Source organism: Geotrypetes seraphini, chromosome 2 (assembly GCF_902459505.1).
Source record: "Geotrypetes seraphini chromosome 2, aGeoSer1.1, whole genome shotgun sequence".
NCBI lineage: Eukaryota > Metazoa > Chordata > Amphibia > Gymnophiona > Dermophiidae > Geotrypetes > Geotrypetes seraphini.
The window spans coordinates 128,181,073-128,199,016 of NC_047085.1; the positions used below are offsets into that span (position 1 = coordinate 128,181,073).

At 40.3% G+C, this 17,944-nt stretch overlaps 1 protein-coding gene across 1 annotated transcript in view; it reads right to left on the bottom strand.

Annotated features, from left to right (window-relative positions):
- ASXL3 (ASXL transcriptional regulator 3) overlaps positions 1–14,761 on the bottom strand; it is a 326,363-nt gene extending 311,602 nt beyond the window's left edge. Inside the window, exon 1 of the mRNA XM_033934243.1 lies at positions 14,094–14,761. Coding sequence (XP_033790134.1) covers positions 14,094–14,147 — 54 coding nt within the window. The 5' untranslated portion in view covers positions 14,148–14,761. The remainder of the gene's footprint in view (positions 1–14,093) is intronic.
- Between the last annotated feature and the right edge of the window lie 3,183 nt (positions 14,762–17,944).

The window sequence follows — 17,944 nt, forward strand, 5'->3', positions numbered from 1 at the left end:
CTGATGAAATTTTGGACAAAATCAAGAGAAAATATGGCACTGTTATGGCCAAAATCCTCAGCATTGGGGCTTAAGATAAATATTGAAGATATACTTAGAAATCTGAAATCCATTTCTGAAGCTTTAAACAAAATACAGAAAAATAGCTTTTATTGCTAATGCTATTGAATTTTGGAAGGAACTGAGTGAGCACTGAAAAACAGAACTGCACAATGACAGAAAATTGTCTATATCAAGTACCAGGGTCACACCTTAAGTGCTAAAGGAGCTAGCTATGACAATTGTATCTAGGAATCATCCATCTGTTATGCCAGCTGCAATAAACTTAAGAGCTAAGGGGGAACCATTCAAAAAACATATGTTTACTGATGATGTTTTAAAGAAAGTCACACCAGTAAACTGGTGAAGGTCTCTTATTAAGCACTTGGATTTAGAGACTGTGAAGTAATGGTTTCACTTTTAACAGCAATAGCTTCTTTTGTAGGCATAGAAAGAATATTCTCTTCCTTTGGACTCATTCATACTTAATTGAGAAATCATTAAGACCTGATAAAGCAGGAAAGCTTGTTTATCTTTTCCAGATTATGAACAAACAGGAAAATGAAGATGAGTGAGGTACAGAAGTCTTAAGTTGTTTTTTTAAAGATATTTTGTTTAACCACATCAGTTAATATGGATGTTTAAGCAAATACAAGAATACTATAATGTTATTGTTTTGATTAAATAAAACTATTTAAATTGTTATTAAGGTAAAAATTATTTTCTCCTTTCAATAAAGTACAGCAGAAAAGTTGTCCAAATATGAATGATTAACCTATTAAACTGGAGATAGTGCACATTGCAATAATTTCATAATTATTTATCTATGTATTTCTAATAGTATAACCAAATTAGTTTTACAGATATATCAAAAAATTACTGATCTGAAAAGTTATTTTCAAAACATGAAACCTTCATCTGGTTGTAAATATTAAGATTATACCAGTAAGAATGAGTCTTTGTAGAAAACCATGATTTAAAACAAGTTTTTCTGACTAGTGATTTAAATCAAATCTACCCTCCTTACATGTTACTAATATTTATGCATACCTATTTAGGCCATTGAAAACCAGGCCAAATATCTGCACCTAAGTTGTGCGTTGATCAGGCATATTCTATAACAATGCACCTAACCTTTTAAGAATGCTGATGACTCACCTGTGCTCTTCTCCTGGCCATTTTAAGATTCATGAACTAAAATTTACATGCACCACTTTACCCTTAGAAAGTTGTGTGCATAACTTCTAATTAGTTCCAATTACTACTTGTTAATTGCCAATTATCTGCACTGATTAGCTTGTTAAGCAATTAAGTTATGCATGCAAATCAGTGATGTACATAGATATGCATATGTAACTTTGGTCACATTATATAGAATCAGGTCCTAAAAGAATAAACAACACATATCCAGCAGTCTCCTTCTGGAGGTGTCAGTTTCACTAACTCCATATGTAGCTACCCCATTTTACTATCTCCATCTGTCAATTTTAACTTTGTTTCCTTTTGGAGATGAACATAAACTATATGAGATTGAGTCCTTAAATCCCCTATGTAAAGGCCTAACCATAACACCTACATGTGCTTTGACGAGGGTATAGATCCCAATGTGGAAAATTTCCCCCATATGCGTATATTCCCTCTATAAAATGAGGCATACACAGATAAATTTTATTCCCACCTAAACCACACCTCCTTGATATCTAGAAATGCTGTGGATATCCATGTGTAAACAGAGGCTTTTCTAAAACTGGTATTTATACATATACAGAATATATAAATGCCATTATGTACACGTGGGAGTGTGTGGCACAGTGGTTAGAGCTACAGCCTCAGCACCCTGAGGTTGTGGGTTCAAATCCCATGCTGTTTCTTGTGACCCTGGGCAAGTCACTTAATCCCCCACTGCCCCAGATACATTATGTAGAGTGTAAGCCCACTGGCACAGATAGGGAAAAATGCATAAGTACTTGAATGTAAACCGCTTAGGTTATAAGTGGTATATACCGTAAATACTATTTTAAAAAATGTTGTGTACTGTATAATAAATGGCTATAGTGTACAGAACATGAGACATATTCTTCTATCTCACCAGCCACTAAGAAGACAATGTCATTAAATCAAATACAATGATTTGTTTAGTTAATGAGATCAGTTGCTTCAAGAATACATTCTATTATTCATATTCTAGTTTCTCCATGTAGTTCTTGAGCATTTGTGTTTAAATTAGAGAAAGACACTGGGACAAATTTTTTCCCATCCCCGCAGGAACTCATTTCCCCATCCTGACGAGTTCTTTTCCTGTCCCTGCCCCATTCCTGCAAGTTCTGTCCTCATCTGCACAAGCCTCAAAAACTTTAAAATCGTAAGTGTTCAAGGCTTGTGTGGTTATGGCAGAACTTACAGGAATGGGGAAGGGACAGTGTCAAAACTCACGGGGATGGGGAAATTGAGTTCCTGTGGGGATGGGGATAAATTTGTCCCCATGTCATTCTCTAGTTTAAATCTTTTTATTAAGCATTTCAAACATGTAGGTACATACAATCTAACAAAACAAAGACCAAAACAATATTGAACTTTAAACAGCAATGATACCTGCAAAATCCGCTATAAACCAACCCCTCTCCCAACTTTATCTCCCTATGATACCCCAGGAGCTGAAAAGCTATGTTCTTATACTTCTCAGTTCAACAGTCCCTTCCATCCCTACTCACTTCCTGTCCCCCATTTTTTCCTTTTATATACTAAGCCTTAATCCCAAAATCCACCTCTTCCCCTTCTCAGCAACCAAGTCCCATTGGAGATCAACTCTTCTTCCCTTACAGGGCCATCCTACACTCTTGTCTATGTCTGCAATGTGTTCAATACCATGCAATTGGCTGATGGAGCCTGAATATAGAGCTCTACCATATGTCCAAAAACCATTTCTTTCTTTTAATGGTACGATTCACTCCTTGGAGCTTTAACATCATAAAGGTGTAGCAGGGATGTCCAACCTGCGGCCCCATCAAGTATTTTGTGCAGCCCCGGTCGAGGGCAATGCAGTGTTTTCCTCTGCTGCCCCTGGGTGTTTACCATCTTGCCGGCTCCCTCCTCTGTCTTGCTGCAGCGTTTGCGTGTTTGTGTGGCCCCAGAAACATTTTTTTCGGCCAATGCAGCCCAAGGAAGCCAAAAGGTTGGACACCCCTGGTGTAAAGCTTACTACACTAGTGCCCAAAAATGGGGGATTCCTTCAATGTTTAGTTATTGTAAAACAGATTCCCCCCCCCCCCCCGGGTACCTCTCCCTTCACAGATATAAGCTCAAAGTTGCAAGCAGCCACCAGTAGGTAAACTAAGTTTAATCAAATGTCTTAATATTATAGTGGTTTACATGTTTCATAGTTTGGACTAGATGCATTAAAGGGTTTTTCCCTAACTGTTCCAGAGGTATAAAAAAGCTTAGTACATCTGTCTCACATTATGTCAGTTGATGATGGTACAGACAAATTTATATAAGCACTGTGACCTCTAGCCTATGCATTTTAGAGATGTGTTAAAATTATTCGTATAAATCTTCACAGAGCAGATAAGAATATCCCTGAGTTGGGCTGAATATCTTTTTCTTTATAACACAAAAAAAAAAATAGCATGTCAAATATTTTCCTGATTTTTGGCCATTTACACAGACTAAGAATTTTGCAGGCTTCAGACCTAAATAGATAAGAAGTGATGATCCTCCTAGTTTGGTATGTCTAGTTATAACACTCTATAGATATTGTTCATTCCTGCACAGAACTAAATAATTCTACTTTCCAATTCTTTACTGTTGCACTGCATAAACTGATATGGTCTCGAATGAGCTGCAGAACTGAAATACAGTTAGTCCACATGCTATAAATTGTGACAGTTTTACTGTTCATATACAATTCTTCCAAACCAGATCGTTTACAAGAATTAAAGTGACTCAGAAATGGAGTAAATACCAGATCAACAGGCATGCTGACTTGACTAGTTTCTGAGTCTGAGTCATTGTGAGCAACTTTTATATGCTGATAGCTTGTATCAGTCCATAAATAACCTTGCAGCGTACCAATCCCTTCCCCCTATGAAGATTCAGCAATTGATATCATTAACTCAATGTGTATGATGACAAACCTAAAAGCTTCTCACTAACTAAACTAGTCACAACTCCTAGAATGATCCACCCCAGGCCACTCACTTTATACCAAGCAAATTGAAATAAGTCCAACACACATCTAATTCATAATCAACTGTTCCAAACACAAAAGAAAATGACTGTACATACGAGGGGCCTCAGGTACTAAACAGTTAAGTCCACCCTCTGTGAAAAATAATGTACAAAAGTGTTCTGCGCTATTTTTCACAAAAAGCAGACTTTGCAGTAATACGTTTTAGCATAAAATTTATTTGTGTGGAAATTTACGGTATTTAAAGATGGCACCAACGAGCAGCTACAATGCAAAGTCATACAAAGAAGCTCATTAATTACAAAAATAGTGAAAACAAGAATGTGAAAGGTTTTGTAGGCCTGTTTTTACAACAATAAACATCAATGCAGTTATTTAAGCATTTTTTTTTTTCAATTACTTTTGTTCAAAACTTAATAAATTACATGATCTTCCTACAGCAAAAATAAATGTAGAGACCTTAAGGCCAGAATTGAAGGCTCTCCTCCCCCAGAGAAGCAGCAGCTTTGTAAACCCTCCAACCCTAATAATGTAAGGCATAAAAATTTTGAACCCCCTCAAACTGCACCCCCCAAAATTACCAATTTGGGGTATAAATAGTAAAATTTACCCCTTTAGGTACACCCTTACAATAACCAAAATTCTCAATGGCCCTTCTCCTCAACTTAGCCTAGGGGCACTGCTTGATTCCTAGTAGTAGTTTACATAACATAATCTAACATAACATTGTGCTTATTGACCGCGTAACCAGAAGTTCAACGCAGTTTACAAAAAGTTATAAAAGTAAACATATTACATGAAATAAGATGATTCATTAAACAGTCAAATATTTAGAAAAAAGATAGGTCTTCAATTGTTTTCTAAAATGGCCAAAGAAATGGGTAGTAAGCAACAATATTCAGAATTTGTTGTCAAGAAGAGCTGCCTAAGATGCCAAAGTATGATTAAGAAATTTCTTACTCCTGCAACCCTGGACAGATGGAAAATTAAACAAAGGACGAGTTCTTCTACTATGTCTGTATGATGCTAACGAAAATCTATTGACTAAGAAGGAGCTGTACCATAAACAGCCTTGTAACAGAAACAGCCTAGTTTAAACAATACCCGGGCCTCCATTGGCAGCCAATGCAATTCGCGATAAAAGGGTGTAACATGATCAAATTTCTTCAGGCCATAAATCATTCTGACTGCTGTATTCAGTATTATTGTTAAGTCTTGCTAATTCTTTCTTGGTGACTGTCAGATAGATAATATTACAATAATCAAGAAGACTCAGTAGTAACGATTGAACCAGTAATCTAAAAGCAGTAAATTCAAAATAAGATCTAACTGTTCGCAATTTCCATAACATGAAGTGGCATTTACGCACTACATCTATCTGAGTGTGCATTGTAAGATGCTGGTTTAAAATAACTCCCAAAATTGTAATCGTTGGATGAATTATATACCTAGTTGAATTTATACTAATAGAAGATTCATAAGAAATATTACTAGCAGTCGCCACAAAAAACTTTGTTTTGCCAGAGTTTAGTCTGAGTTTAAATTTTTGCATCCAGGAATCCATCTGTTTCATTACAATTTCAACTTTAGTGGTAATCTGGGATAGGGCTGAAGTAAAAGGTATGACAATAGTAATTTCGTCAGCGTAACTAAACAGTTCTACATCCAGGTTGCTCAAACATGAGCCCAATGATGAAAGATAAACATTGAATAGTGTAGGTGAAAGTGGAGAACCCTGAGGAACACCACATGGGTTATTCCAGATTGAAGAGAGATGAGTCCTAAACCTAATTTGGTACAATCTGGACTCCAGAAAACCTTTGAACCAGGAGTAAACATTTCCTTGAAGGCCCAGAGTATCCAAACAAATTAATAAAGTAGTATGATCTACTGAATCAAAGGTGCTACTAAGATCGAATTGAAGCACTAGTACACTTTTGCCTTTACTTAGAAGGCTTATTAAATAATCCAATAATGCAGCTATCACCGTTTCGGTGCTAAAGTAGGATCTAAATCCTGATTGTGAATCATGGAGTAGAGAGTGATGCTCAAGATGTTTAATCAATTGTATATGAACCAGACCTTCCATGATTTTAACTAAAAAGGGAATAGATGCTATTGGTCTGTAATTGGTAAGCAGAGAAATAGATTCCTTAATATTTTAATTATTGGGGTAATTATTATATTACCAGCATCTGAAGGAAATTTTCCTATATCCAGGGAGTCGGTAATCCATTCAAATAACTTCAATTTAAAATTTGAGGGAGCAACAACCATCAAATCTGGAGGGCAGGAATCAAGCCAGCAGTATGATTGAGCATATTAATGGAATAATTTGAAAAAATCGTGCCATTCTGGTTTATCAAAAGTAGACCAACACAGATCAGCATAAACCTCTTCTTCATCATTAAGATTAAGATTTAAGTCCATATTCAAGTGACTAGATGAAAATGAAGATCTCAAAGATAATACATTGGAACTAAAAAATTGGCTAAATCATCTGCGGATGGGAGAGGTGACCAAGAAGATTGCTTCTTTTGTGTTACATTGAATGTATTATTGACTAATTGAAATAGTTTTTTAACATTACAAGTAGTAGCACCTACTTTAGCTGAATAATACGTTTTTTGTTTGTCCCTTAACATAAGTTTATAATTTTTTACTTCTAGTCTCCATTTTACTTTATCCTCGGCTAGTTTAGATTTTATCCATTTTTTCTCGAGGCATCTTACGGAACGCTTCATTTCCAATAGCTCAATATCATATCACTTTTTAGCATCATCTGAATGTCTTTTTATGGAGTGCTTAGTCTTTTTATGGAGAGTTTAGTAGTACTATCCCTATGGGGTGGCCTGCTTCCCAAGGGAGGGTGCAGCCCACGCCTTGATAACATAACGTATGGATTTAGCTAACACATTTCTGATGGTAGTTCAAAGAGAGTTACATTTAGGTAAAACGGGTATTTCTCTGTCCCCAGTGGCTTATAGTCTAAGAAGCTGATGTTCAAATGCTCATGCCAGAGCTCACAATTTAGAACCTTATAGTGTGGCAACGAGCCTAGAAAATAATTAACCAATGCACAAAGCTAATCATATTTAAATTTCATGCATGGTGAAATTGTGCTAAGAAACCAAAAGTAGGGCAGTTATGTGCCTGGCACATTGCGCACAAAAGTTTTATGGAATGCAGGGCTCTTGTATGCATGTTCACACAAAGCCGGAACTGCGGGCATATATAGGCGCTGTTCTGCGCTTTTAAATACGAGCCTTTAAAAAATTAATTTGTACTTTAAGGCTCATATTTAAGCGCAGATAGTCACCAATTTTAGCTTTCACTTTCAGTTCTGCTTGGGCTCACTCATGTTTGTTTCTCGCTATTGGCACTTAAAAACTTGCAAGGGCTTCCTTTCCTTTACAAAGCAGGTGGGGGGGGGGGGGGGGGGGAAATACACTTTAATGTGCCAAATTAACAAGAAATCTTCTCCTGAAAACCTTCAATGCCACCCCCAAGCTGGAATTAAGTTTTCAGTATTAAGACCAGCATTTGCTTCTGCACTGCCATCTGAGCATTGCGAGGGGAATACACTAACCTCAATCTTTCATCCTAAGTTTGCTCGATTATTGCAACATCATTTACTTGGGATCCTTCAAAAAAACCATTCTAAGACTCAGAGTCATTCAAAATTCGGCAGTTCAACTGATCTTTGGACTGAAGAAATGGGAACACATAAGCCCCTACTATCAAAAACTCCATTGGCTGCCCCTAGAGGCACGAATCCTGTTTAAGTTCTCTTGTCTGTGTTATAAATCAATATTTGGTCTGGTTCCCACTTACCTAGTTTCCCATTTTAATCTGGCAAGTTCTTTTAGGCCCACACGAAGAATACATCTGTTCACCTATCCGACAATAAAAGCCTAGCACTACAAAAGATTCTTGGACAGAACTCTTGCCTTCCAGGCAGGCAAATGGAACGATTGGCTTAGTTATCACGCTCTCTACATCCTACTTCAATTTTAGAAAATTGGTAAAAACGAGTTTGTTCAATCGATTTGTGTAAACTAAGAATCTATACAGCTCTGCTTATTCAACCAGTAACCCTAAGAACTATATAGCTTTCCAATTCTTTAATTATTGTATTGTTGACTTTGATTGTAACCTCTTTGCTGATTGTCCAGCGCTTCTTGCTTAAACCGCCTCGAACTTCCATGGCTTTGGCAGTATATGAGAATAAAATTATTATTATTATTATTAACAGCTAACTGAATGCATTTAAATACAATTAGCAGTCATCTTTGGTATGCACCTTAATATTCGCACCTAGAGCCCCCTGTTTGCACACATCAATATGCACACTAGTCTGGTGCTAAGGGCCAGATTCTCTAAAGGGCATCTAATTTAATTAAAATAAAATACCCTTAAAAGGCTCAAAAATTGCTAAAAAAAAAAAAAATTAATTGGATAGGCACTTCTCTATGCAAGACAGGCACTTATCGCATGGCAATTAGTAGCGCCTAACGCCTAAGTAAGTGTTTCTATGCACGGAGCGTGACTTAGGCGCCGCGAAGCATGAATCTCCAAAAACTTAGGTGCCTGAAATGTAGGCCTTTAAAACCCTCATCTACATATCAGGCACCTAAGTTTTTATATAGGCGCTGCTAACCATTAATTCTGTAAATGGTGTCTAATTGTGATTGACACGCAGCTGGCACCATTTTTTTAGGCACCGTTTATAGCAGTGCATTGCAAACTGTGCGCTGTGGCACACTAGTGTGCCTTCTGAGATTTTCAGGTGTGCCACTGCACACTGGGGCGAAGGAGAGGCGCTGGCCGATTGCCTACAGGACGTGCCTCTTGCGGTGAGAGGCACGTCCTGTAGACCACTGTTCTTCAACCGCCGGTCCGCAGACCGGTGCCAGTCCGCAGGAAATTTCTGCCGGTCCGCGCAGGGCTGGCAAGATTAAGGTGACCATAGGTTCCGTTTTCAGACCCTGTCCCTACCTGTTGCGCAAAAAAAAACCAAAAGCCTCCCTCCTCCTTTCCCCAGTTTGGCTGCTATCTTACTGCCCTGCTGCTGCTGCTAAAGCTGACAGGAAGTCGTCTTTCCGACGTCAATTCTGACGTCGGAGAGGACGTTCTGGGCCAGCCAATCGCTGCCTGGCTGTAAACAAAAGACTCTCTTTGATAGGTCCTAGCTCACACTCACTAACTGCCTCTTTCTTACCCTTCTCCTCTTTTTTATTTTTTAGCTACCTATCAAATTTCCATCTTCTCAAAGTTACAGAGAAATACTTTTAAAACCAATAAGAGGAAATTTTTTTCACTCAGAGAATACTACTTAAGCTCTAGAACGCATTGCCAGAAGATGTGGTAAGAGCGGTTAATGTAGCTGGTTTTAAGAAAGGCTTGGACAGTTTCCTAGAGGAAAAGTCCATAGTCTGTTATTGAGAAAGACAGGGGGGGGGGGGGAAGGCCACTGCTTGCTCTGGATCGGTAGCATGGAATGTGGTTCCGGAAACTTTTGTTACTCTTTGGAATTCCGGAACCTTGCTATTCTTTAGGATTCTGAATGGAATGTTGCTACTCCTTGGGTTTTGGCCAGGTACTAGTGACCTGGATTGGGCACTGTGAGAATGGGCTACTGGGCTTGATGGACCAATGGTCTGACCCAGTAAAGCTATTTTTATGTTCTTATGACTCCCACCTCAGCCTGACTTTTTTTTAAAAGCGCCAGCAAGCGATTTGAACCCATCCTCCGGGGCTCTAACGGTAACACTATGCGTGCCGGCTTCCCTTCTCCCACGAAACCTGATTTGAATCTCCTTATTGTCTGCCTATCTTCTTTTGTTTCAAGTTGGATTCTTTGGTGGACCGCTTGCCTTGTTGTTTTATTACAAATTAACATACTTGGAGTGGAATATACCAGAGGAGTTACAGATTTGGTTGTTTATTCATACATATGGGTTAAAGTTGGACGACATAGAGTGAGGCAGTTGAGAGGAGTTGCAAACATTGTTATTAATATGGATTTATGTTTTGGATAGTATTACTGCTTTACAATGCTTTTGAACACACGTACAGTATATACATATGGAAAGGGTTCAGAGTTAAACTCCTGGGCAAGTAGGTGGGAAGGGAAGGAAGGGAGAGATTTGTTCAGAGATGTTTGGGGCTTGCATAGAACTAAAACTGTGCACTGGTATGGTAATCTTTGTTGTTTGAATTTTAACCTGTATTGCGAATCTGTGAATGTATTTCTGTAGTCCCTCTTAGTCCAGCTTTTCTTCCTTTCTCCTCCGCTCCCATTGGCAACATGTATCCATCTCTCTCTCATTCCCTCCCCTGCTGCAAAGGTGGGAGGACTCAAAATGTTAGCAGGAGGAAGATAGAGAGAGGGAGAAACCTGAAACAAAGGGGAGGCAGAAGAGAGGGAGGCACATGTTGGACTTAGGGGTGTATAGAGGGAAGAGAGAGACTGCAGAGAGGTAGAAAGATTCTAAACGAGGGAGGAAGGAAGGAAGGAGAGAAAGAGAGGCAGAGAAAGACCCAGAAGAAATGAGAACAAATGCTAGACATTGGGGGGGGGGGGGGGGAGTTTTAAGCAGAAGAAAGACAGAGAGAGAGGCCTGGACCAAAGTGGAAAGACAGGAGGCAGATGCTGGACTATGGGAGGTGCAGACAGAGGGGGAGAGTCCCTGAGGAAGAACAGAGAGATGCAGGATCATAACAGAGGAAGGAGAGAGAGGAAGGCATGTTGCCAATAGGGGTGGAGGAGAGAGGAAGAAAAGTTGGGGAAGGGATTGAGGTCCGGAGGAGAAGAAGAATGCAAGAGGCAGAAAGAAAGAAATGAAGTCAGAAGGAAGCCAACCAGAAACTAATTAAATCATCAGACAACAAAGGTACGAAAAATGATTTTATTTTCAATTTAGTGATCGAAATGTGTCAGTTTTGAGAATTTTAGAATCTGCTGTCTATATTATGCATTAAATTTGTCTATTTCTATAGTTGTTACTGACTGCATATCTGCCATGACCTCTTTGAAACTCCCCCAAATGTAAATGATTAACATTTTCTCAGTGTACAGTGTGCTTTGTGGTTTTGTTTTTATTTTGTGGTTGCCATTATGAATTAATAAGATTATATTGTGTGTACATGAAAAATGAATGGAAGAAATTACATTACGATTAGTACTATAATGGGGGTGGGGTCAGAGACGGAGCTTGGGTTGGGATACTTGGTTGGTATTTGTTAGACTTAGGGTGTACTTGGCTTGAAGAATTTGAGAAACACTGGTCTAGGTGACTATGGAGTTCACTCAGTAAGGGCCCCTTTTACAAAACCATAGTAGTGATTCTCCCATGGCAAATGCACTATATAGTCCATTCAATTCCTATGGGCTTCAGTGCATTTGCTGTGGCAGAATTGCTATCGCAGGATGCAAAGCATTAACTGATTCAACATGAGTTTGAAATTGGTTGAATACCTTCTCTCAAGTATGGTAGTTTTGAAAGAAATAGAAGTTTTGATACTTGCCAGTAGTTATTCGGAATAAGAGGATCTGCATTACTTTTTTTTCAAGGGTGGCTTAAATGCTACTGGAACCCTAAGTGTCAAACCTTAAAAAAGGAAGTCATATTGAGCATTGGAAAATAATTAATAATAATTAACTAATAAAAATCATGCACCACCATCAAATTTCCCTGGCTACTTTTTCATGCCAACCGGCTGGAAAAAATTTCTGGGGAGAACACTGAGGAAGGATGCACTGGGGGCACTAAAGACAGGATGGCACTAAGGACATGGGAAGGAGGCACTGGGGGCACTAAAGACATAGGCAGGAAGTACTGGGGGCACTAAAGACAGGAAGGGGCACTAAGGACATAGGAAGGAGGCACTGGGGGCACTAAAGACATAGGCAGGAAGTACTGGGGGCACTAAAGACAGGAAGGGGCACTAAGGACATAGGAAGGAGGCGCTGGGGGCACTAAAGACATAGGCAGGAAGTACTGGGGGCACTAAAGACAGGAAGGGGCACTAAGGACATAGGAAGGAGGCACTGGGGGCACTAAAGACATAGGCAGGAAGTACTGGGGGCACTAAAGACAGGAAGGGGCACTAAGGACATAGGAACGAGGAACTGGGGGCACTAAGGACATAGGAAGGAAAGAGGGAGGGAATAGAAAGGGACAATTCTTGGGCCTGAGTGCAGAAAGAAAGAAATGAAAGAAAGGACACACAGACAGAAGGAAACGCAACCAGAGACTCATGAAATTACCAGACAGCAAAGGTAGGAAAAATGATTTTATTTTCAATTTAGTGCTCAAAATGTGTCAGTTTTGAGAATTTATATCTGCTGTCTATATTTTGTACTATATTTGTCTATTTTTCTATAGTTACTGAGGTGACCGAGCTCGCGCAGATGGGACGGAAACAGGGTTTTTTAATTTTAGTCCTAGTAGTTTACCGGCCCACAAAATAATTCTTTTATTTCTGCAGGTCCATGGGTGTAAAAAGGTTGAAAAAACACTGCTGTAGACAATTAGCCGGTGCCAGCGCTTCTCCTTCTCTCTAGCCCTCTTCCTTGCTGGCACCCCCCACCCCCACCCGGCATCTTAGGGCATGTCTGGAGGGCCTTCATGCATGCGCAGTCATTGTGATGATGTCACATATGTGCGTGACATCATCACTGTGACAGCCACATACTTCTGGGTGCCTTGAGCCGTGGCTACTACGTTTAGTGTGCCGCGGCTCAAGAAAGTTTGTGGGATAGAATCAGCGCCTAATTGGCTTTAATCCTGGCATTAGCTTTTGAGCGTCAGCCCCTAAATTTGTGCCTGAAACAAATTTAGTTGTATGAAAGGGCAGGGCTTAAAGCAGTGATCTCAAGCTCAAACCCTTTGCAGGTCCACATTTTGGATTTGTAGGTACTTGGAGGGCCTCAGAAAAAATAGTTAACGTCTTATTAAAGAAATGACAATTTTTGCATGAGATAAAACTCTTTATAGTTTATAAATCTTTCCTTTTGGCTAAGCCTTAAAAATAATATTGTAATTTATAGATAAAGAGACATGATCAAGAAACTGTTTTATTTTATTTTTGTGATTACGAGGGTCTCAAAATAGTACCTGGTGGGCCGCAAGTTTGAGACCACTGGCCTAAAGGGACCAAGGTAATATTTATGCCCAGAGTCATGACTAGTAGGGGTTGCAGGGGCTAGAGAATAGGGCATGCAGGCAACTGCTCTGTCTACACCAAACCTGTCCCCTCCCCCCTCCCCCCTCACTTGACCAAAGTTGAGGACGGAATACCCTGCTGGTGAACTTTGGGACCACCTTTTAAATTGCTGCCCTAGGTTCCACTATGTCCAATACTGGCCCTGATCCACAGGACTCTTTTTTTTTTTTTAATAACACTTAACACCCCTCGACTTAATAATATATGAGGCCTGGGTAATGCGTGCAACAGCAGATCCAGCGCAAAAGCTAAATTCCGAAATCCTAAGAGAAGCATACTGCACAGAAATACCAGGCAAGAACTCCACAACGCGCACTAGGTGTTGTGTTAATACGAAGAAAAACTGGAGAACAAACCTCCGCTACATTGTTTCTGAATTGTTAGTAACATTATTGCGAAGCTGCAACAACCTAAGGAAAAAAAGGCACCTAAGAAGAAGATAAAGAAACGCAGAGACCAATAAACCGCAAAAGTGCTGTTTGCAACTAACTGCAGCCCTCCCCGTGCAGCCAAGGCTGCCCGGAGCCGACTTCATGCTGCACACAGACTGCAGAGGCGAGGCACCTCACAAGTACCAATAATTCATATCACAACAAAGAGGGGCGCACGAGACAATGTACGCCGGAGCGGCACCTACCAAACGGGCAGCTTCGGCCCAGGTGCGGTCCTTCTTCTTCCTCTTGTCTTTCATGTTTGCATCTCATTGATGGTTCTTCTGACGTGGGGATTCCACGGGCCTTCGGGTTCGAACGCGGACAATAGCGCGGGGCGACGCCGGGCACGGGCACAATCGGAGGCTCGCGCACGGTCGCAGCAGCGCTCAGCAGCTGACAGCTCGGGGATGCTCCGTTCCCTCACAACAATACACTCTGACGTCACACGGAATGGCGCCCGGCATCGCGAGGACAAGGAGCGTGCAAACCTCGCGAGCATTACCGGGGGTAGACCCCGCTTGCCCGCCTTTGGATTGTTTGTTCGAAGCTTCCTAGTTGCCACAGACTTCTCGGTTCCAGTTGGAGCTGCTTTGGTTTGGCTGCGCATGAACTGTACAAGGCGACCATGGATTACACTATGAGTCACGACTTCATGAGGAGCTTTTTTTTTGCTGAAAATGTCTTAATTCAATAGTACTGATTTTCTAGAAGTTTGGGAGCTGATCATTCTAATCCAAACTGGGAATTGACTTTCTTGCATTTACAGGCGCAGGCTTTTATTTTTTGCTTAAAAGCAAGCACTTTGTTTTGTTTGCTGCAGAGGACTTCTCTCAGTCCAGTTTGTGAATTTCGGCGGAGTTTTATGTCTTTGATGGTCTTTATTTTTTCAAAATATTCCTCAACGTAGCTTTTGAAAACCAATCGTCCTTATTTTAGGGGTAGAGGACAGTTTGGAGCTTTAGAGAATATTTAATTTCGAGTCCTAAAGAGTACGGAAAGGCTAAGGCCTCAAACGAAGTACCACTCCTTGTCCAGTTACTTTTTTGCTCTTTACCCACCAGCTACTTATAATCAATAAAATTATGTATAGAATTTAATTTGCTATCTAACATTAAAAATACCAAACAAACTCCCAAACAGATTTTTTAAAAATGGTATTCACCCTCTGTCCTCCTTTTCTCCAGTGGATATTTCCCTGAATCTTTCAAATTTGTTTGTTTAAAATACTTTTAACTTGTTGCTGTATTCAAAAATTTCACAGAGATTTACAAATGAGTGTGTGTGTATTAAAGAAATCCATAAGAAATCCAGACAGCTGATGATGACACAATGAATTCAAAACCCTCCTAATGTGTTACATTAAATATCTTCTTAAGAATCTGCAAAAGATAAATATCACCCACCAGACTTTCTCCACCAGAGCTATGTAATGCTGTAAATACTGTAGAGTTATGTACTGTAGCGCTATGTAATGCAGAAAATACTGTAGAGTTAAAAGAAATCGCATCCTAGACCAGACATGGGCAAACTATGGCCCGTGGGCCATATCCGGCCCATTTAGTTTTTTAATCCAGCCCGCCAACCATCCGAACCCCACTAACCGTGAGCCCTATATATCTCCCTCCAGAGCAGTGTTGGGCCAGCAGCACTCTAAACAGGCTGCTTCGTGGCCTTTTCATCGGGGCCTTCCGTATGCCACGATACTGATGGAAGCTGGGCAAGGGTTCTGCTGCATGAGGGAGGGAAGGATAGAAGCTGGGCAAGGGTTCTGCACAGAGGGATGCTCTTGGACCGGCCCCTCTGTCAAATTGAAGAACCCATTGTGGTCCACAAGCCAAAAAGATTGCCCACCCCTGTCCTAGACCAAAGAAAACATTTTTTTCCAGTCAGGACACACCTGATACATGCAGTGTGTCACATATGCAAGCATCATCCATGACCATCTTTGGTCTGACACAGTATGGCAGTTCTTATGAAACATGCTCCGCATCCACGAAAACCCTATCTCCTCCCAAAAACAGGTGCAGATCAGAACTAGCACATTTCTCCATGGAAGTCACCAAACAAAAAATATATTCCAATTTTCATCTCATTTGAGTAATAGCAACATACTGTAAATGTCTGCAAGACCAGGGACAATGTGAAATAGTACAAAACCTGAAAAATCCTAACAGCGGACATGTAGCAGACCTACCATACAACAGTAGCACTAATTCCTATGATTCAAATAGCATGAACCTATCTAAGAATAGGCAACAGTACTAATACTACATGGGCCCTAGAACACCTACTGTATAAAGTTCTACACAAAAAACTACATGTGGACAGATTACTACACCTCAGTAACACAAAACCCTCAGCAAATACAGACCATCAGACAAATGGTTCGACACTGAACTTCTCCAACTAAAAAAGCTCTGCAGACAACTAGAAAGAGAATGGAAAAAAAAGAGCCTAGAACACACAAAAACAGCATGGAGAACTCAAATCAACCAATACAAGAACAAACTCAATGAAAAACGGAAAGCCTACTACTCCAAAATGATAGGCACGGAAACACTAGACACAAAAAAGCTATTCAATCTAGTAAAGAATCTCACCGACACCAAACCTCACCTAGCTACACAAGGAAACCACCCACCGACAGCTATCCAACTAGCAGATCATTTCAAAAATAAGATCACCAAGATCAGAACCGCATTCAACAATACTCACACCCACCTCAACAAGATAACAACAAACCCTTCAACAGGAGAAGCCATCGCTGCAGACAGAAGCTGGACAGTCTTCCCCGTATTACATTGGTCGGATATGAATCGACTCTACAAAAAATACAGCCAAGCTTCTTGCGACCTAAATAACTGCCCCACCTACCTGTTATCAAACTCCTCCACCACATTCAGAGCCAACCTCATGCTATGGATTCAAACCACATTAACAGAAGGTCAATTCCCTCAAGACCTTGGAGCGATCATAATCACCCCAATCATGAAAGACCACAAAGGCCCAATAGATAACCCCTCCAACTACAGACCAATCGCTTCAATACCAATATACGTTAAAATAATAGAAGGTCTAGTTGCACAATACCTCACCAACTACCTGGAAGACCATAACCTACTTCACCCCTCACAATCAGGATTTCGAACCAACCACAGCACAGAAACACTACTTGTATCACTACTAGACACAGCTCGACAGCAAATTAGCAAAGGCAAAAAGATGATGCTAATCCAACTTGACCTCTCCACAGCATTTGACCTGGTCGACCACTCCATACTGCTATAGATACTTGATGCCATTGGGATCTCAGGCAAGGTCTACAATTGGTTCCAAGGATTCCTCAAATCAAGAACCTACAGGGTAAAGTCCAATAATATCAAATCAGAACCATGGTCCAACCCATGCGGAGTTCCACAAGGATCACCTCTATCACCTACGCTCTTCAACCTCTTTATTTCCTCCCTTGCAGCCACTATAGATAACTTAAATGTTACATCCTACAGCTACGCAGATGACATCACCATACTCCTCCCCTTCGACCCGTCAGAGCCCACCACTACAGCAAAACTGGAAATAACCCTAGATGCAGTGGAAAAATGGATGGTAGACCACAAACTGAAACTAAACTCAGATAAAACAAAATTCCTTCTGCTCGAAAAGGCCAAAACTCCCACCATTACAGAACTGAAAATTAAAAACACCAAATACCCAATACAGCCCGAACTCAAACTCCTAGGAGTAACAATAGACAGATGCTGCACAATGCAGTCCCAAATCAATAAAGCATCCCAGAAAGCTTTTTAATTATGAGAAATCTATGTAAAATAAGAAAATTCTTCGACCCAGCACAATTCAGGCTAATTGTCCAATCCCTAGTCTTAGGTCTACTGGACTATTGCAATTCCCTCTATCTACTTTGTCCTGCCAACATGATAAAACAACTTCAGACTATACAAAACACTGCCCTCAGACTGATCTACTCCCTGAGAAAATATGATCATATTACAACTGCCTTCCTAGACTCTCACTGGCTACCTATGCAAGCACGAAT